This window comes from Chlorocebus sabaeus, chromosome 2, assembly GCF_047675955.1.
Source record: "Chlorocebus sabaeus isolate Y175 chromosome 2, mChlSab1.0.hap1, whole genome shotgun sequence".
In the NCBI taxonomy this organism is placed as follows: domain Eukaryota; kingdom Metazoa; phylum Chordata; class Mammalia; order Primates; family Cercopithecidae; genus Chlorocebus; species Chlorocebus sabaeus.
Window position 1 is genome coordinate 98,246,521 of NC_132905.1, and position 20,374 is coordinate 98,266,894.

Sequence of the window (20,374 nt, forward strand, 5' to 3'; positions counted from 1 at the left end):
AGACAGATCCAGGGAGCAGGCCCTGAGCCTGCCCCAGCCTTGGGGTCCTGCCTGTCTCACTGGGAATGGTCCCTGGCTCTGGGGTCATATCCGGAGTGCTGGGGGAGGGGGCTGCAGAGGTCTTTGAGCAGGTGGTCCTGAGTCCCGTTGTGGGGGGTCTCACTCAGGCCCAGGTCCCCCTGCGACTCCTGTCCTGCCTGTCCCGCTTCCGCTGGCTATTCAGGATTTAAAGATAATCCCCAGTTTAAAGGAGACAGGTGCCCCCAACCCTCAGAAGGCACACATCCGTGCGAGTGTCCAGTCCCAGGTCTCTGGGGAGGGCGGGCCCGCAGGTGGGGTGTCTGGGCCTCGTCTTCCCTGGCGTGCCCTTGGCTCTAACTGCGGGCCCGGGACGCGGCGTGGGAGGCGCTCTCCGGGCTGACTGACGCAGAGCGCTGCGGGCGGCTCCACTGCACCGCGCACGCCGCGCACGCTCGGGCGAGGTACGGACGGCCTCGCGGGGCCAGGGAGGCCCTGCTGCGCGGAGACGCGGGTGACGCCGGGCGCGGGCTGCTCCGAGCAGGTAGGTGCCCGCCGGGGGCAGGGCGAGGGCGCGAGCTCGGGCGCTGGGACGGAGGCCGCCGGACAGGGAGCTTGTGAAGGTTGCAGTGGGCTGCAGGGGCGTAGAAGGGGTTTGGGGCGCCGGTGCAGGGCACGGCGGGGTGCAGGGGCGCAGATGGGGCTCGGGGCGCTGGTGCAGAGCGCGACGGGGTGCAGGAGCCCGGGTGGGGCTCAGGGCGCTAGTGCAGGGCACGGTGGGGTGCAGGGGCGCAGGAGGGGTTCAGGGCGCTGGTGCAGGGCACGGTGGGGTGCAGGGGCGTGGGTGGGGCTAGGGGTGCTGGTGCAGGGCGCGGTGGGGTGCAGGGGCGCAGAAGTGGTGCAGGGCGCTGGTGCAGGGCACGGCGGGGTGCAGGGGTGCGGGCAGGGCTCGGGGCGCTGGTGCAGGGCGCGGTGGGGTGCAGGGGCTGGCGGGGTTCGGGGCGCTGGTGCAGGGGCACCGGTAGGGTTCGGGGCGCGGACTGGGGCGCCTAGTGTATGCAGAGGCACAGGGCGCTGACTTGGATCCGCGTGCAGTCTGTCCGCGGGACGCCTTGCCGCTGGGGCGACCCTGTCGGGCTGGCGCGAGGGGACCGGGAGATGAGGGACTCAGCCGTCCTCGGCCCCTGCCAGTCCGCCGGGACCGCAGGGCTCGCTGCTGGGACGCTTACTTCCTCTGTCCCAGCACCCGCCTCTGCCAGTCCAGTCTCCGAAGGGCTGGCTTTCACGCGGGGATTTCAGAGGATGCCAGAGCAACCTCCAGAGAGGGCAGGGTGGCCACATGGTGTACCGAGGGAGTGCAGGGCGCGCCTGTCCCAGTCCTGCTGGTGTGGGTGGCCTGCCCTGCCCAGACAGAACCTTCCATTTCCCCAGGAATCTGCTGGGCTGGGCTGGGCTGGCTGGGGGCGGCAGGCACACCAGGATCCTCTTGAGTTGCCTGGTCCTAGGCTCAGGTGCCAACGAGTCTTCCTGAATTCGGCCCAGGTGGGAGTGCTCTTCCCATCACCACCCCTGCCATGCAGGGCCCCCGGGGCTGAGGACGGGGTTGCTCAGTGGCTAACCCTGAAGGGCACAGAATGCTGCCCCAACCTATGCTCCCTCAGGGGCTCCACTGCACCCCTTTCTCCTGGGAATAGCTCTGTGCAGGGTTTGGGTTTGGAAATCCACCCCACATGGGGCCTTGCCCTTCCCAAGCCTGCTTCATGCATCTGTCTTCTGGAAGTTCGTTTCCTTCCTGAGTGCTCTCAACACTCACACCTGTGCCAGTTGCGTGTAGAGAATTTTAGCTGTGAACCAGGTGGCCCAAGCTGTTCTCAGGTGATCTGTGAGAAAGGGATTAAGAACTCCAGAGAGGGCCGGGCGCGGTGGCTCAAGCCTGTAATCCCAGCACTTTGGGAGGCCGAGACGGGCGGATCACAAGGTCAGGAGATCGAGACCATCCTGGCTAACACGGTGAAACCCCGTCTCTACTAAAAAATACAAAAACCTAGCCGGGCGAGGTGGCGGGCGCCTGTAGTCCCAGCTACTCGGGAGGCTGAGGCAGGAGAATGGCGTAAACCTGGGAGGCAGAGCTTGCAGTGAGCTGAGATCCGGCCACTGCACTCCAGCCTGGGCGACAGAGCGAGACTCCGTCTCAAAAAAAAAAAAAAAAAAAAAAAAAAAAAAAAAAAAAAAAAAAGAACTCCAGAGAGGGCTGGACGGGCCCTTGGAAGGTCATTGCCAGGCCTGGGTTTCAGGGTTCTGCACCCCTGGGCTGAGGCACACGTCCTTTTGGGGACTGGGTCGAGCCAGTGGCCCCCCACAGCAGGCATCAGATGCTCATGGGGGCTCCTGGCTGCCTCCTGCAAAGTCTGGGGTGGTGTTGGAGCAGGTCTAACCTGCTCCCCAGGGTCTGCTTGCCGCTGGGATTAGAGGAACCTGCACAAGACTCTAGGGGCTGTGCTGAGGTGGGCAGCTGCCTGAAAGATGAGTGTGTGAACAGAACATGCTGGTCTTCCTTAACGCAGAGAGTCCCTCACCGCGGACCCTCCCGTCTGATGCTGGAGCCTTTGTTTCTAGCATGGAGCCATCCTCATCCCATGCAGGGTGGACTGCCTGCCTGGGGAGCCACCTGCAGTCCTGGGTCCTCTTGTGGGTGTGACTGCGAGCTCTCCAGAGCCTCCTCTTCCTCCTGCCACTGCGGACGTCTCTGTCCCTCTGCTTCCCTTGGAAGCTGGTTGTAAAGCCAGGCCAGTGGCTGCTGGGACAGCTCATGGCCCTGGAAAGGCCCCACTGGCATGCGGCACAACATCTGCTCTGAGAACGGCAGGAAAAGGCTGGGAAGGGCAAGTTGAGTTTAGTGGTGTGGCCAAGGGGCGAAGGGGAGGAGGGAGAGTGTGGGAGGTGGGGTGGCCTGAGAGTGCCTGCCCCAGGACAGCAGCCAGCAGCTCAGCCCCAAGCTCCCGGTACTGAGCTTCAAGCTCCGGTGGCCTGCAAGAGAGGCTCGGTCACCTCATGTAATGAGGGGATGGCAGAGCAAAGGTTTGTCTGACGGTGACTGTCATGTGTAGTGGAGAGGACATGGTCAGAGATCGGGTTTCAGGGCAGGGATGAGTGGGGAATTGCAGTCAGATCTTTTGCCTCCAAGCAACCCTCCCCTTCACATTTTGGGGCAGTGACTGGGGGTGATCATGGATGACCTCATGAGAACCGCATTGTGGGTGCCAGGGGCTCAGGGAGACCCTGCAGGGCTTGAACTCGCTTATGTTTCTCATTTGTAAAGGGAGGGCAGTCATCTGGTGGCTTCCTCTGGCCTCAGTGATGAAGGCCACATCAGAGCCAGGGAGAAAGGACATGAGAGAATAAGATTCCTTTGAATTATTGTCTTTGTCCTGGAGTGGAGAGATGTAGTACCCCCCAAAACTTCCTTTCTAGGCTGGGCACAGTGGCTCACGCCTGTAATCCCAGCACTTTGGGAGGAGGGGGCGGGTGGATCGCCTGAGGTCAGGACCAACCTGAGGAACATGGTGAACCCCTTTTGCTACTAAATACAAAAAAAATTAGTGGGGCGTGGTGATGGGTACCCATAATCCCAGCTACTGGGGAGGCTGAGGCAGGAGAATCACTTGAACCTGGGAGACGGAGGTTGCAGTGAGCCAAGATCGTGTCACTGCACTCCAGCCTGGGCGACAGAGTGAGACTCTGTCTCAAAAATCAACAAGAAGAAACTTCCTTTGTGGACAGTGAGGGCTATTTTTTTTATTTTTGGAATATGAAAGTAGTGACTGGCGTCTGGAAGCAGGAGCTGTGCACGGTTGCAAAACCACGTCGCCGGCAGCTGGCGCTGGCCACGGAGACTTCTCTGTGCAGTGCGCAGTGCAGCCGGGGGGCGGGGGCTGCACCCGTTGGGGAGGGAGCTCTTTCTCTGGCCCTGCGGTGACCTGAGGTTGTTACCATTATGAATGGGCGCTGGGACCCCTGCATGTGCATGTACTCCCCTGGAGTATCCAGGGGCGCCAGCCAAGGGACAGAGCTCAGGCAGCCGGGAAGATGTGCAGGCTGATGAAGAGAACCGGATGAGGGCTTCACGTGAGGAAGCATGTGGCCTTCTCAGAACATCAGCCTCGTCTTCCTGTCTCTGATCTATTTCAGCAACCACCCCGTGTGTTTCTAGAACCCCCAGTGTAGCGAGCTGGAGGGAGGACTGTCCTGAGGGCAGCAGGCCTGGTTGCAGCTGGCGTGGCGGTCCCAGGATGGAGCCCTCGGCCCTGAGGAAAGCTGGCTCCGAGCAGGAGGAGGGCTTTGTGGAGCCACCCAGGAGGGTCGCTGAGCTGGGGATGGTCTCCAATCTCCGGCACAGCAACAGCAGCCTCTTCAAGGGCTGGAGGCCGCAGTGCCCCTTCGGCAACGACAAGGTGAGCTTTCTGCCGGTCAGCCTGCAGCTGGCACGTGGCCGCGGAGGTCACTGTTGGGCACGTTGCAGCTTGAGGCTGTGACGATGGGGGTGGGCAAGGGTCTGCTGACCTCAGGGGCTCCTGCCCAGCCATGCCCTTGGGAAAACACAACTGGGGAGGGTGACGCGTGACTGGCCTTTCTGGCCTTCTCTGCGTTGCACAATCATTTCCTATGGTTGGTCTGATTGGGAAATCACTGGGTTAACTCAAAAATGTTGCGCTAGAGTCCTGGCAATCTGTTACCCATGCTTACCTTGTTGCATAATGATTTCACATCCTTTGTCTGATTGGGAGGGCCTGGGCCTGGGCTATCTTTCCCCCAAGTCCTGGATACAAAGACGCAAGTGTGTTGAAAGCACATGGAATCTTGCAGTCCCCCTGCCAGCCAGGCAGGAGGGTAGCTGCCCTTTTCCCAATGGTGCCAGATCCAGGTCCCCAGATTCCCAGCCTCCATGTTTTCCACCACACCACGTTGTTCCCAAGGAAGGTGGTGTTGCTGTATAAACTAAAGTGCGCACATTCAAATCGGTCCCAAGTGGAAATGATTTCTTAGATTCATTCCTCCCTCCTGAATCCCCACCTGAGAGTCTCGGCAAGGTGCTTCTAATCTTTGGCTCGGGGTCACGCAGGCTTCCTTCCTTCAAACAAGTAGTGTGGAAGCGCCTCAAGGAGCACGGATGTTTCTCCGTGGGGCTGGGGGTGCTCTTTCGAATGTCAGAGGATCTCAACACACCCTCTTTACCTCCAGCAAGAAAGCCTCAGTTCATGGATTCCTGAGAACATCAAGAAGAAAGAATGCGTGTACTTTGTGGAAAGTTCCAAACTGTCTGATGCTGGGTAAGTGACGAGATTTGTCTTTGACTTCTTCCATTCTGATCCCACATGGAATAGCTGATGAGGCCAAGACCCCTCAGGGCCTCGGTGAAAGGCCAGTGGAGATACCTCTGTGTCCGTCCGAGGCTTAGAGTCCATAGAGCACTTCCACCTTACCCCCCAAGCCTCCTGTGGGGGACAGTTGACCCTCATCCTGCCTCGCAGGTGCGGGGACCAAGGTGCAGAGTTTAGGTGACTTGTTTGGGGTTATCATGGCGCTATCGTGCGGCGAGGCCCAGTGGTTTGAACACAGGTGCATCCCCTAATCCTCTCATTTCCACACCTGCTCCCACCCCGAGAGAGAGAGTCCCAGGGTCCAGGAACTAGAAGGGCCTCAGGGAGAGTCCACGGCCAGAAGACAGCCCCCCTGCACAGCTTAGAGGCCCGACTTACTCCCAGTCCCCACAGAGCCCCCTTTACCCCTTCTCCCCACAGAGCCCACGACTCAGGTGTGTCCAAGACCCCCTCGCAGGCAACATGGCCACTGTCTCTGAGCGGCTGGATATGGCCCTCCTGAGCCGATGGTGCTCCCCACAGTTGGCGCCCCTTTAGGCACCAACAGAGTGTTGATTTGTGTTTGTGTGCCCTCCCCCTGCCACACCCATTTCATGCTCTTCCACAAATGGGCCACACGCTTTCTCCTTTGACTCCTTCATTGCCTGGTGAGCTCCTACTTATCCCTCAAGGCCTATTGCAGATGCTGCCTCTGCCGTGCAGCCTGCCTTGACTATACAACCTCTACCAGGAAGTGAGCTTCCCTCCCACCACACCGCGTGTCTCTCTCTGATCCCAGCTGTCGTGCTGTAGCTGTGCTGCTTTGTGTTCATCTATCTTGCTAGATGCTGAGTTTTGGGGGGCTGGGACCAAAGCAGAATGTTGTATTAATTCCCAGAGAGTGGCCTTTAGCTTATATTTACTGAATATGGGGAGGGGGGAGCATCCTGTGCATGGGAAACAGAGGAAGGTTGTGCTGCCCCAGGGTGGCCCCTCCTTGGATAAGGGCCCCATTTCTCCATGGGCAGTGATAGGAGCAGACGCTGAGGCAGCGAAAGTAGCCGGTAACCTCTAGTGTACATGGTACATCATCACAGTTTCACGGTCACCAGTAAAACAGTTGTCCCTCGGCATCCCTGGGGAATTGTTCCCGGACACCCACAGATATCACAATCCCATATCTCATATCAGTCCCAAAATCTCATATCAAGTCACTGATATGAGATGGTGTGGTATTTGCATATAAACCACGTACATCCTTCAGCATACTTTAAATCATCTCTAGGTTACTCACAATACCTGATACAATGCAGATGTTATAAAAAGTTATACTGCATTTAAAAAATTTGTATTTTTGTTGTTGTGTGGGTTTTTTCTTTCTTTCTTTCTTTTTTTTTTTTTTGAGACAGAGTCTTTCTCTGTCACTCAGCCTGGAGTGCAGTGGCACAATCTTGGCTCACTGCAACCTCCGCCTCCCGGGTTCAAGGGATTCTCCTGCCTCAGCTTCCCCAGTAGCTGAGATTACAGGCATGCACCACCACGTCTGGCTAATTTTTGTATTTTTAGTAGAGATGGGGTTTCACCATGTTGGCCAGGCTGGTCTGGAACTCCTGACCTCGGGTGATCAGCCCGCCTCAGCCTCCCAAAGTGCTGGGATTACAGGCGTGAGCCACTGCGCTTGGCTGGTTGGCTATTTTTATGGTTATTTTTGGATCATGTGCTAAACAAGGATGGATTATTCATGAGTTTTCTGGGAAAGGGGTGGGGATTTCCCAGAACTGATTTCTTCTTCCTTTCAGATCATATAGGGTATTTCTGACATTGCCGTGGCATCTGTAAACTGTCATGGCGCTGATGGGAGTGTCTCATATGCTAATATATTATAATTAGCATGTAATAGACAGCGAGGATAACCAGAGCCCACTTTTGTCGCCATCTTGGTTTTGGTGGGTTTTAGCCAGTGTGTTGCATCCTGTTTTATGAGCAAGGTCTTTGTGACCTGTGTCTTGTGCCAACCTCCTGTCTCATCCTGTGACTTAGAATGCCTTAACTGTCTGGGAACGCAGCCCAGTAGGTTTCAGCCTCGTTTCACCCAGTGCCTATTCAAGATGGACTCACTCTGGTTTTGTGAGTGAATGCTAGAGTGAATGCCGCTGACACCCTGACCTGCTGTGTCCTGAGAAGCCTAGGTGAGGCCCCGTGGGTCTGGGCCTTTGCTGGTCAGCTCTGCATGCTTCTCACATGGAAGTGGAAACCCTTGGGGCAGCAGGGCCCAGAGAAGAAGGGGTGCTGACCTGGATCAGATGTAAGCAGGATAGACTTGCTTCTGGAGGTCCCCAAAGCCATCCCCCATGATCAGGGGTTTGCTAGGACTCCCAGCTGTGCACACAGCTAAGGTTTATCATGGTGAAGGCCTACGTGATAGGCTTAGCAAAGGAGAAAGACACAGGCCCAATCTGGAGACTCTGAGCACAGGCTGCTGCCGCTCTCCTGTGTGGGTGCCACGCGTGGTCCTTCCTCCAGCCCAGAAGAACGCGGCAACCTGCAAAGCCCATTCGAGGCTCAGAGCCCAGGGCATGCATCCTGCGCTGGCTACGTGGGCCCCTCTGCATGGCAACCACCCAAATCCCAGACTCCCAGCAGGAAAGCAGCTGTTCATAAACCCATTGAAGGAACAGTCCAGGCCCAGCAAAGCACTCCTAGCAGTCGGGGACGGAGAGACGCTCCAAAAACCCCGTTCCCAGACACCACCTTGAAAGCAGGCCCCTCTGAGAAGGCAGCCGCAGATCTGCCATGCCGAGACTGTCCCGCACAGAAGCCTCTCTCATCTCACCAACCCCGGTGGTCACTGCAGCGGGAGAAGGGGCCAGGAGTGTTCCGGCCTGTTCCTTCCTGAGGAGGGGATGGAATGTCCCTCCTTTTTGTGGAAAGACCAGGGCGGAGTGAGTGGTGAGCATCCTCCACCACAAACACAGCTTTCGAAGCAGATTTATTTATACCACTTATGTGTTTCCATTAAGCATGGTAGGGTCTTTCCACCCCACTCGTCCAGACCTGGAGGCCCTCGACACCTGCCCAGGTAATCCCACTGCTTAGCCCTACGTCCTGGTAATCGTCCTCAGCTCCGCACAGACTCGTCTTGTGTCCGTTTCTGCTCTAGACACCCCCGTCCAGACCTTTGTGCTCACATTTTGCCACCATGGATCTCATGACCTTGGGCACACGGCTTCTCTTCCCTGGGCCGCCTGTCATCATCCTCATCTATGAAGTGCAGAGACTGGAGGGGATGCCTCAGAATTCAGATGTACATGCGGGGGGTGGGCAGGGAGCCCCCCTCGGGTGGAAGGAAGGAGCCCAGGTTGGAGAGAGTGCACCTCCAAGAGCTCTCATTTCCTGTGGGGTGCCGCGCGTGGTGTCCTGTTTACGCCTATCTGGGCCGAGTTCCGAGCAAGCTCTCTGATGAGGTAATTTCTGGGTCAGTGGCTGCAATGCAGTTTCCAGCAACACATCAGGCTTGCAAACACCATGCAGGTTTAAGTTCCAGTCTCATCAGAGGTGATGGTTCAAGGAGAAGAGGGACAGGAGGTAGCTTGCGATAGGCTGTTAGGAACATACAAGGACATTTGGAGCACCATTGGAGCAAGACTGGGGAGAGCTGAGGTCCTTGTCCAGGGAACTCCTTTCCCCAACTCGGACCCCAGGTCTCTTATCCGTAAACTGTGGGGAGGTCACATTGTGTCTGGAGTTGGTTCCTTCTGGTGGGTTCTTGGTCTCACTGACTTCAAGAAAGAAGCCGTGGACCTTTGCGGTGAGTGTTACAGCTCTCAAAGGTGGCATGGACCCAAAGAGTGAGCAGCAGCAACATTTATTGTGAAGAGTGAAAGAACAAAGATTCCACGGCATGGAAGGGTCACCTGAGCAGGTTGCGAGTGCTGGCTGGGCGTGGGGTGGAGGCTGGTCAGCTTTTATTCCCTTATTTATCCCCGCCCATGTCCTGCTGATTGGTCCATTTTACAGAGCGCTGATTGGTCCATTTTACAGAGCACCCATTGGTCCACTTTACAGTGTGCTGATTGGCATATTTTATAATCCTCTTGTAAGGCAGAAAAGTTCTCCAAGTGTGCACCCGACCCAGAAATCCAGCTGGCTTCACCTCTGACATCAGGTGCTGGCAAGATCCCTGCAAGTCTGTAGTGCCTTGAGTGTGACCTTAGGAGTTTGTACGGTTTTGTAGGGTGCACATCCGGAAGGAGTTATTTTTCCTATTTTAATGATTGAGAAATGGAGTGTAGAAACATCCATGATCACACAGTCAATACGTGGCGGGCAAACCCGTTTCCTTTCTTACTGCTCAGTGGTCTTTCCCCTGTGCCATCTGGTTCAGGTTTCATCTGGTTTTAGAGTTGTTTGTTTGTTTGTTTGTTTTCCTGTCTCATCTGTATTTTTTTTTTTTTTTTTTTTGAGACAGAGTCTGACTCTGTCTCCTAGGCTGGAGTGCAATGGCCCTATCTCGGCTCACGGCAACCTCCACCTCCCGGGTTCAAGCGATTCTCCTGCCTCAGCCTCCCAGCAGCTGGGATTACAGGTGCACACCACCACGCCTGGCTAATTTTTGTATTTTTAGTAGAGACAGGGTTTCACCATATTAGCCAGGCTGGTCTTGAACTCCTGACCTTGTGATCCACCCGCCTCAGCCTCCCAAAGTGCTGAGATTACAGGCGAGAGCCACCACACCCAGCCTCATCTGTACTTTTCTAGGTTACTTGTTACTAGCAAAACATTGGAATCTAAAAATATTTGTGGATTTCCAATTAAATAAGTTATAAAGGACACATAAATGTATCTTTTCTTGCCCTGAAACACCAATGAATTGCAGTAAAGGAACAAAAAGACTTCAACCTACAAAGAAAACAGAGGAAAGGTAGCAGTTAAAGAAAGAGATTGCTGCATTCTTGCCAGAGGAAGGGGAGGAGGCAGAGCAGCAGGTCCTGGAGGCTTGCGATTCCGGCAGCTCCCACCGTCCCCGGGTGAGGGGAGGAGGTGGAAGACCTTGGGCGAGGTGCTAGCCCCGTGTCATCTGCTCAGAGCCTCCATTTGTGTGTGTGTTTAACTTTTTATGTTGAAATTATTATAGATGTACAGAAGTTCCAAAGATACTACAGATAGGCCCCACAGCTCCACCTGTGACTACATTCTGCATAACCGTAGTACAAGCCAGGAATTCAAGCTGGTAGAATGCAAGTGTTTAGTTTTATGTCTTTTTTTTTTTTTTTTTTTTTTTTTTTTGAGATAGTCTCGCTCTGCTGCCCAGGCTGGAGTGCAGTGGCACCACACTAGCTCACTGCAATCTCCGCCTCCTGGGTTCAAGCAATTCTCCTGCCTCAGCCTCCTGAGTAGCTGGGACTACAGGTGAGCGCTACCACACCCAGCTAATGTTTATATTTTTAGTAGAGATGGGGTTTCACTATGTTGGTCAGTCTGGTCTCGGACTCCGGACCTCAAGTGATCTGCCTGCCTCAGCCTCCCAAAGTGCTGGGATTACAGGTGTAAGCCACCGTGCCTGGCCTTGTGTCATTTTTCCCATGTTTATTTGTGTAACTACCACCATGGTCGACACAGCACTGACCATCTCCACCGAGCTCCTCCTGTACTTCCTCCGTATGGTCAGCTCACCTTCTCCCCCATCATCCCTGAACCCTGCAACCACCAATCTTTCTTCATGCCTATCATTGTGTCATTTTGAGACTGTTACATCAATGGAATCATACGCTACATGACTCATGTCCTTTCCCCTCAGCACAGCGTGCTTGATATCCAAGTTGCTGCTTGTGTCAATATTATTATTATTATTATTATTATTATTTGGGATGGAATCTCATTCTGTTGCCCAGGCTGGAGTGCAATGGCACGATCTTGGCTCACTGCAACCTCCACCTCCCGGAGACTGGAAGTAGCTGGGACTACAGGCATGTGCAACCATGCCTGGCTAATTTTTGTATTTTTAGTAGAGATGGGCTCACCATGTTGGCCAGGATGGCTTTGAACTCCTGACCTCAAGTAATCCGCTCGCCTTGGCCTCCCACGGTGCTGGGATTACAGGTGTAAGCCACCACGCTCAGCCTTGTGTCAATATTATTTAACTGCTGAATATTCCTTTCCCTTTCACCTTGCCTGTGTCATTACACTTCAAGTGAGATTTTGGTAGACATCAAATAATTGAGTCCTATTTTTTTAAAAATCCATTCTGTCAATCTGTTTTTTAATTGTTGTATTTAGAAAATTTATATTTAATGTAATTATTGGTATGTTAGAACTTACATCTGCTATTTTATTTTTTGTTTTCTGTTCTCTTTTTTTTTTGTCTTTTTGTGGGTTACTTGAACATTTTTTAGAATTCTATTTTGATTATTCATACTTTTTTTTTTTTTTTTGAGACAGAGTCTCACTCTGTTGCCTAGGCTGGAGTGCAATGGCATGATCTTAGCTCACTACACTCTCCACCTCGCTGGGCTCAGGTGATCCTCCCACCTCAGTCTCCTGAGTAGCTGAGACTACAGGCATGCACCACCATGCCTGGTTAATTTTTGTATTTTTGGTAGAGGCAAGGTTTTGCCACGTTGCCCAGGCTGGTCTCAAACTCCTGAGCTCAAGCAATCTGCCCACCTTGGCCTCCCAAAGTGTTGGGATTACAGGCGTGAGCCACTGCTTACACCATACTATTTTTGAGTGTATCTTCTTGTATCACTTTTTTTTTTTTAAAGGGGTTGCTCTAGATAGTATATTATATAACATAGCTTATTGCAATCTACTGACATTGACATTTTACCAGTTTGAGTGAAGTATAGAAACATGATCTCCTTTTATATCTCTGTCCCCTTTTTTTTTATTATTATACTTTAAGTTCTAGGGTACATGTGCACAATGTGCAGGTTTGTTACATATGTATACATGTGCTATGTTGGTGTGCTGCACCCATCAACTCGTCAGCACCCATCAACTTGTCATTTACATCAGATATAACTCCCAATGCCTGTCCCCTTCTTAATCTATAATTGCTTGAAATATTTCTTCTACATGTATTGAAAACCATGTCAGATAGTGGTATAATTTTTGCTTCAGCCATCAAACATCAGTTACGAAATTCAAGAGGTTACTCTTTTTGTTATTCTTTCTTCCTTTCAGATATTCCAAAATTCCTTGTTTTCTTGTTCCCTTTCTGTTTAGAGAACGTCCTTTAGCCATTCTTCTAGGGTGTGTCTGCTGGTGACAAATTCCCTAGCCTGCCTTCAATTAAGAAGATCCCAACTTCTGTCACTTCTGAGGTGTTTTTTTTTTTTTTTTTGAGAAGGAGTCTTCCACTGTTGCCCAGACTGGAGTGAGTGCAGTGGTCTGATCTCGGCTTACCACAACCTCCACCACCTGGGTTCAATCGATTCTCCTGCCTCAGCCTCCCGAGTGGCTGGGATTACAGGCGGCCGCCACCATGCCCAGCTAATTTTTTGGATTTTAGTAGAGACAGGGTTTCACCATGTTGGCCATGTTGGTCTTGAACTCCTGACCTCGTGATGCACTCGCCTCAGCTTCCCAAAGGGCTGGGATTATAGGTGTGAGCCACCGCACCTGGCCGCTTCTAAGATTTTTTATTTGTTTTTAGTTTTTGGAAGTTTAACTGTTATGTGTCTTGGCGTGTATCTCTTTGGGTTTATCCTGTGTGGTGTTCACTCAGATTGTGGAGTGTGTAGGTTTATGTCTTTTTTGTCAAATATGGGAAATTTTGACCATTACTTCTTTACATACATTTTCAGGATCACTGTCTTTTTCTTTTCCTTCGGTAACTCTGAACATGAATGTATGATCTTTTGTTATAGTGCTGCAGGTCCCAGAGGTTCTGTTTACTTTGTTGTTGTTTGTTTGTTTTCTCTCTGTTGTTCTTATTGGGCAATTTCTACTGTTCTGTCTTCCTGCTCCCGGCTTCTTTCCTCTGTCTCCTCCATCCTGCTGTTGGGTCCATCCATTGAGTTTTTATTTCAGTTACTGCATTTTTCAGTTCTAAAATTTGCATTTGGTATATCTTCTCTTTCTTTACTGGAAATTTATGTTTTTTTCATTTGTTTTGAGCATGTTCATGATTGCTTGTTGAAGCATTTCTAATGTGGCTGCTTTAAAATCATTTTCAGATAACTCTAACATCTGTGCCATCTTGGTGTCGGTGGCTGTTAGCCGTCTTTTCTCATCCTGGTTGAGATTTTCCTGGCTCGTCGTACAACTAATGATGTTTGATTGAAACCTTGATAGTTTAGATTTTGTGTTAAGAGACTCAAGATCTTGAGTTTTAGCTGGTCCCCTTGACATGTCTATGGTGAAGGAAGGAGTCCCCCACCCCCCCCCCCCCGTCAATGCCCCATGAAGGGTGAAGTCAAAGCCCCCTGCAGCCTCCACTGATCCACTGACACTTCCTGGGGAGGCTTCTTGTTACTGCTGAGGGTGAGAAGAGTTCCAGCTCACCATTAGGCTTCTGCGGCCTCCCCCACGGCTGGAAGGGGCAGGTGCCCTGTTTTTGCTGGGTGGGGGAATGTTGCGGCTTTCCACTGGACCTCCTCCGATGCCTCCACAGGGAGCAGGAAGGGCACCGCACTCCCTGGGTGACTGGTGCTGTGTCTTTGCAGGAAGGTGGTGTGTCAGTGCGGCTACACGCGTGAGCAGCACCTGGAGGAGGCAATCAAGCCCGACGCCTTCCAGGGCACACGGTGGGACCCAAAGAAACATGTCCAGGAGATGCCAACAGATGCCTTTGGTGACATCGTCTTCACAGGCCTGAGCCAGGAGGTGAAAAAGGTTGGTTTCCATCACTCTTGCTCTGAATTGTGGGCGGAGCTGCATGGCCCCACAGTGACACGTCGTGGTTGGCATTTCCTGGGGCAAGAGCAGGAGGCTGGCAAAGATCCAGGGTGCATAGAGCCCACTGCACAGCAAAGGAGAGGGTAGGGAGGGGTTCTGCAAGGCAAGCAAGAGATGCATCCCACTCTCAGAGTGCTTGGTCATCTGCAAAGCAGTGTGGGGCACAGTGAGCTTTCTAGGAAGGTGCAAGCCGGGAGTGGTGAGTGAATTCTGGCTGGGTGGCCCTGGGTAGGATTTGTCAGGGCCTGCGGGCAAGTAGGGAGGAAGGAGAGGGATGTAGGACACAGACACACTCAGGGTGTGCTTGGGGAATGGCAGGAAGGGTGTGGAGAGGGAGGGAAAAGCAGGGGGAAGGGGCCCAGGATGGCAGGGAGGCCCATATGGCAAGTCTGGAACCAAAGGCGAGAGTCCTTGCGAGGAGGCTGGGCCAGGCACAGCGTGATCCAGGCTGAGCCTGGCCTGCAGGAGAGTGCTGTGAGGTTGCAGACTGCTGGAGGGAGGCCCAGGCGCAGGGCTGGGTTCTCTCATGCACAACTTCACTGTGGTCCCTGGAGGACCAGCCATCTCTGACCAATTCTTAGGCCCCATCCCAGGCCTGTGGAGTCAGAGACTTGGTCCCTTGTGTGTTGACCAGCCTTCCGGAGGGTTCTGAGATAGCGATTGGGTGCCACTGTCCTGGGAGGGGGTGGCACTGATCTCTGTGCTGGAGTCTGGAGCCCTGAATCTGGTACCTGCCGAGTTGACCTGTCCACTCGATGCGTGATGATGCCATGAGGTGACCAAAGAGGTTGAGTGGGGCAGGTCTCGGAGACGGGGTCATGTGGCCCCAGGCTTCCTGGCTGGCCCAGCCCCTGAGCCACCCTGTGTCACCATCATATGTGGGTGTTCTCCAGGCCCCTGGGCCCCTCTGTCTCTGTGGTTACGGGAACAGTCCCGTTGTCGGGTTTCAGATGAGGGATTGAGGTATGGGCAGACCCCACCCGTTGCCCAAGGCCATGGTGGCAGTGCCAGTGGTGGGTTTGAGTCCAGCTGCGTCTGAACCCGGAGTTCTGGCTGCATCCCTCCCCCACTCCCCGGCTTCTCCCAGCCCTGCAGCTCCCGACAGGGGCAGGTGGTGTGAGGGAAAAACGCCTGTGGCCTGACAGTGAGTGACAGCTGGGACACAGACCCCGTGGTGCAGCAGGTCTGCCTCGAAGCCCAGGAGCGTCCACCATGCAGGCCACAGCCCTGCTCCTCCCAGGGAGACCAGCACCTCCAGATGCCTGGTGGACCCGGTGGGGCCCACGTTCTGATGGTGACAGGCACCGTGGTTGTGGGTTAACTGGACCTTCTTTAGTGACAATGCTACCACATGTTTGTTTTAAGGGCACCTCATGGCATTTCTGGATTTCACCCATCACCTTTGTGTCTCTGGTGGGCCAATCCCGGCGGGGGTTGCAGGCCCGGCTGGGTCTCTTCAGACACGGCCCACCTAGCGGAACAGGGGAAGTCCACTGTGTACTCGTGAGGGTCTCCTGGAGCATGAGGGGCCAGAGTGACGACAGAGCCTGGGAGAGCCATGTTCAGATGGGAGGCACAGGAAGCTGGGCCCCCTGAATCCCCAGGATGGGCCAGGGCACAGGAGCCACAGAGCAGAGGGGACAGGAGAGGGGGCAGTGCTGGGCGCACAAGGACAGGAGGGCAAAGACCCCAGTGCAGGAGATGATTAGACCCTGGAAAGGCAGGGCCCAGGCGCTAGGGCAGGAATTGGAGTCTGCTGGTGCGTGTCTGAGAGGCACTCCCAAAATCGAGAGGAAGAGGAAAAAGTGGGTGCCGTGGGGGCACGAGGGCCGGAGGAGGTTTGCTGAGGGCGGTTCTGGTCCCCAAGGGACGGCCTGTTGCTCCTGGCTTGGGCCTCTCCGCCTCCCTCTTCTCTCATGACCTGTGCGTTGCCCACACGGGGACCCCTTTACTGGGTCTGAGCCAGAAAGGTGTGCGGTGTCTGCCGCCCACTGGGGCCTCTCCGCGTGGCCTGTGTGGGTCGGTGCTGTCCCTGCCCACTGATACACGGGTTCCCTCCACCGTCTTCCCTTCCCGCAGTATGTTAGAGTCTCCCAGGACACGCCCTCCAGCACGATCTACCACCTCATGACCCAGCACTGGGGGCTGGATGTCCCCAACCTCCTGATCTCAGTGACCGGGGGCGCCAAGAACTTCAACATGAAGCCGCGGCTGAAGAGCATTTTCCGCAGAGGCCTGGTCAAGGTGGCTCAGACCACAGGTAACTCGGAGGCTGGAGGGACACGAGGCCCCTGGGGGTGGGCGGGGTGGGTTGTGGAGGCTGTGCCGGGGCAGTCAGGGCCATCAGGACCCAAAAAGTCCCTGGGAGCCGCCGAGGCTGTGCCCCAGCCTGAGTCGGACCCATGCACCCTTCACCTGGGCACAGCTGCTCCCTGATGCCCGGTGCTGCCCCTGGCTTGCCCATGGGCTGGAGATGGCTCAGTGCGTGGCCCTGCTGGTGCCCAGGGCCAAGCAGAGATGAAAACCTCAGTGGCCTGGGAACCTTGGTGGCCTGGGAACCTCAGTGACCTGGGAACCTCGGTGGCCTGGGTGCACGGCTGGGGCCAGCGCTGTGGGACAGTCGTAGGGGGCCAGCGAGAGTTCCCGGTCATCACATTTTCCATGATCACTTTTTTCCATCAGCATCCGGCAAGGAGCATTATTATTTCCATCTTTTCACTTGAGGCAACTGCCTGGTTGGAGTCAAATCACCTCCCAAGTTTGCACCACCAGTGAGAGCCAGGCAGGGACCCAGTCCTGGTGGATGGTGTGAGATCCCGGGGGCCGTGACCTGGTGCCCTGCCCTACCCTGATTCCATTGTGGAGGGGACCCCAAGTCCTCGAGGCTGCCCGGGCCTCTCTGGAGGGGAGTGGGTGACTAGTGAGGCTCTGAGGTGATTACTTGGCAATGTTGGGTCCAGATGGGTCTGGGGTCACCTTGCTTTTCCTGGGGTGTGGTCTTTGCCTCCAAGTGGAGAGTCGTAACTGAGCCTGACTTGGCCTGTGTGGCTTAAGAGTCCTCGGTTTGTCTGCCTGGTGACTGTGAGGCATGGCTGCATCTTTTGACCTGTGAGCCCCACAGCCCTGCTTGTAAAATGACCAGACCTTTTCTCAGTCTGGTCACGTGGGACTAGGTTTAACGCAGGTCACTGTCCCACAAGCACTTTCTGATGCTTCGCCCTCTCAAATAATGCCATGGATTTCTCCGGGTCTCACCCGCTCCAGGTCTTCATGTTGCATTTTTTTTTAGCTTTCAATATCAGTGACCTTGCTGTCTGCTTCCTGGCCCAAAGCTAGTAACAGCTTTTCAACTGTTATCTCCATCTCCATCTCATCTATCTCCATCTCATCTATCCCCATCTCCGTCTCCGTCTCCGTCTCCGTCTCCGTCTCCATCTCCGTCTCCATCTCCATCTCCATCCATTTATTTTTGAGACAGGGTCTCGCTCTGTTCCCCAGGCTGGAGTGCAGCGGCATGATTTCAGCTTACTGTAGCCTAGACCTCTTGGGCTCAGGTGATCCTCCTGCCCCTGCCTCCCGAGTTGCTAGGACTAGAGGCATATGCCACCATGCCAGGCTAATTTTTGTAGAGACAAGGTCTATGTTGTCCAGGCTGATCTTGAACTCCTGGGCTCAAGCAATCTTCCTGCCTTGACCTCCCAAAGTGCTGGGATAATAGGCATGAGCCACCGTGCCTGGCTGATTGGCTGTTTTTTTTTGTTTTTTTTTGTTTTTTGTTTTTGGAGACGGAGTCTTGTGTCTTGCTCTGTCGCCCAGGCTGGAGTGCAGTGGTGGTGACACAATCTCAGCTCACTGCAACCTCTGCCTCCTGAGCTCAAGCAATTCTCCTGCCTCAGCCTCCCAAGGAGCTGGGACTGCAGGCGCATGCTACCACGCCCAGCTAATTTTTGCATTTTTAGTAGAGACGAGGTTTCACCATGTTGGTCAGGCTGGTCTCAGACTCCTGACTTCAGGTGATCTGCCCACCTTGGCCTCCCAAAGTGCTGGGATTACAGGCCTGAGCCACTGCGCCTGGCCCAATTGTTGTTTTTATGGTGACACTGTGACCCAGCCTTTGGTATGGCAGCATTATACCAGGGACAAATCCCAAAAACGAACAAATGTGACTTTCATTGGTGCCTCAAGGGGAGGCTGTGGGGCAGCAGCCGTGGCCTCACCTGTGCCTCTTACCCTGGGGCAGGCCAGGCGAGCAGACACCTGGGGACCTCCTGCTCTCAGGCAAAGCTGCCGCCAGCTCACGACACTGGGTCAGACCAGATGTGGGATGGGAGGTGTGTTTCTTTCTTTCTTTTTTTTTTTTGAGATGGCGTTTCACTCTTATTGCCCAGGCTGGAGTGCAATGGCGCAATCTCGGCTCACTGCAACCTCTGCCTCCCGGGTTCAAGTGATTCTCCTGCCTCAGCCTCCCGAGTAGCTGGGATTACGGGCATATAGCACCACACTGGGCTAATTTTGTATTTTTAGTAGAGAGGGGGTTTCTCCATGTTGGTCAGGCTGGTCTCGAACTCCCAACCTCAGATGATCCGACTGCCTCGGCCTCCCAAAGTGTTGGGATTACAGGTGTGAGCCACCGTGCCCGGCCAGAAGTGTGTTTCTTACAGGGTTGGCTGCAAACCTCTGGCAGCAGGCGGTGGGTGGGAAGTGGAGGGAGTCCTTCCTAGGGGCCAGGCTGAGTGGTGTGAGCAAGGACGTACTCTGCCGCACCTGGGTCCTGAAAGCTGGGAGGAAGAAGGAAAGCAAAATAGAAGAATGCAGAGAGCGTGCTGAGAACCGGGATCTTGAGTCTGGGCCAGAGGAGGTGGCAGGGACCAGGGAGAGGGGTGGGGCCTGCTCCTGTTCCCACCCTGCCTGAGGGCCGTGGGAACCCCAGTTCCTTACACCTGATGCTGGTTTAAAAGCCCCTGAGTGAGGGGCTCTGTGTTGATGGGGGCCGGGCATCGCTGAGCCTAGAGGGGCTCAGGCATCAGGCTCCTGGGTATCAGGGTGCCCCTCAGTACTGCGGGGCCTGCCCACCCGTGCTGCTTCCCCAGGGGCCTGGATCATCACGGGGGGCTCCCACGCCGGCGTCATGAAGCAGGTGGGCGAGGCGGTGCGAGACTTCAGCCTGAGCAGCAGCTACAAGGAAGGTGAGGTCATCACCATCGGAGTCGCCACCTGGGGCACCATCCACCGCCGCGAGGGCCTGATCCATCCCACGGTGAGCGCGGCCCCCTAGGGAGGGGAGCCTAGGACCAGGGGTGTGGGTGACGTGTGACCGGGTGCTGTAGGGGGCAGGCGGAGTGTGCAGGGGCCGGGGTGTGGGTGACGTCTGATGGGGCGCTGTAGGGAGCAGGTGGGGTGTGCGGGGATGGCGGGCACACTCAGGAGATTGGGCGCAACTCCTGGCCCGGTCCCTGACCCAGGTGACCTGGATGAATGGCTAACTTGGCTGGACTCTGGTATCTCCCTCAAGGTTGCAAGAGGGGTCCACATGAGAGTCACTGGCTATGAGGGCTCCGCTAACAGCAGAGGGAGGGAGCATGGCCAGCGGGCAGCTGGGCAGGGCTGAGCCAGGGAGATCTGACCCCGAACCGGAGCTTTTAGCACTTTGAGTCCCTGCACTCAGAGGTCTCCTGCATCTGGGAATCCCACCGTGCTGCCGTCCCCAGCAGCCAGGACCCAGCCCCAGCTTCTCTGTCAAGGTTGAGGGTGGAGCACTCCTGCCTCTGGTTAACTGGCCGCAGGAGAAGCAGTTGCCTTAATCCAGAGCCTTGAGTTGGGACAGATAATGAGTCATTCAACCAGATTTTCCAAGGACACACTAACTTTGGCATAATGCGTGTGTGCCCCTGAATCCGCGTGGTCAGGAAAGCCCACAAACCCTGGCCTGTGACTCACTGAGCAGGTTCCCTCGTCACCCCGAGGGGTGATTTACTCCTCTGGCAACATCACAGACACTGTGTGTCCGTTCCTGGGGGCAGGGGACACTCCCAGATGCCCACGAGGGCCCAGCAAGCCCTGGCCAGCCGCAGCTCGGCCTCCACCTTCCTTTTGCATCAGAA

The 20,374-nt window shown here is 54.9% G+C and overlaps 1 protein-coding gene across 3 annotated transcripts in view; it reads left to right on the plus strand.

Annotated features, from left to right (window-relative positions):
* Positions 1–428: 428 nt before the first annotated feature.
* The window catches only part of TRPM2 (transient receptor potential cation channel subfamily M member 2), an 86,615-nt gene continuing 66,669 nt past the window's right edge, over positions 429–20,374 (plus strand). For 2 of the 3 annotated variants that reach the window (XR_012090976.1, XM_037984893.2), the window contains exons 1-6: positions 468–562; positions 4,207–4,469; positions 5,257–5,345; positions 14,042–14,210; positions 16,353–16,533; positions 19,364–19,530. Coding sequence is in view for 2 of the 3 variants with exons in the window: in XM_037984893.2 (XP_037840821.2) it covers positions 4,308–4,469; positions 5,257–5,345; positions 14,042–14,210; positions 16,353–16,533; positions 19,364–19,530 (768 nt within the window). In the remaining variant the exon portion in view is untranslated. Of the gene's footprint in view, positions 563–4,206; positions 4,470–5,256; positions 5,346–14,041; positions 14,211–16,352; positions 16,534–19,363; positions 19,531–20,374 lie in introns of all 3 variants that reach the window. The other variant, XM_007969888.3, reaches the window with a different exon arrangement.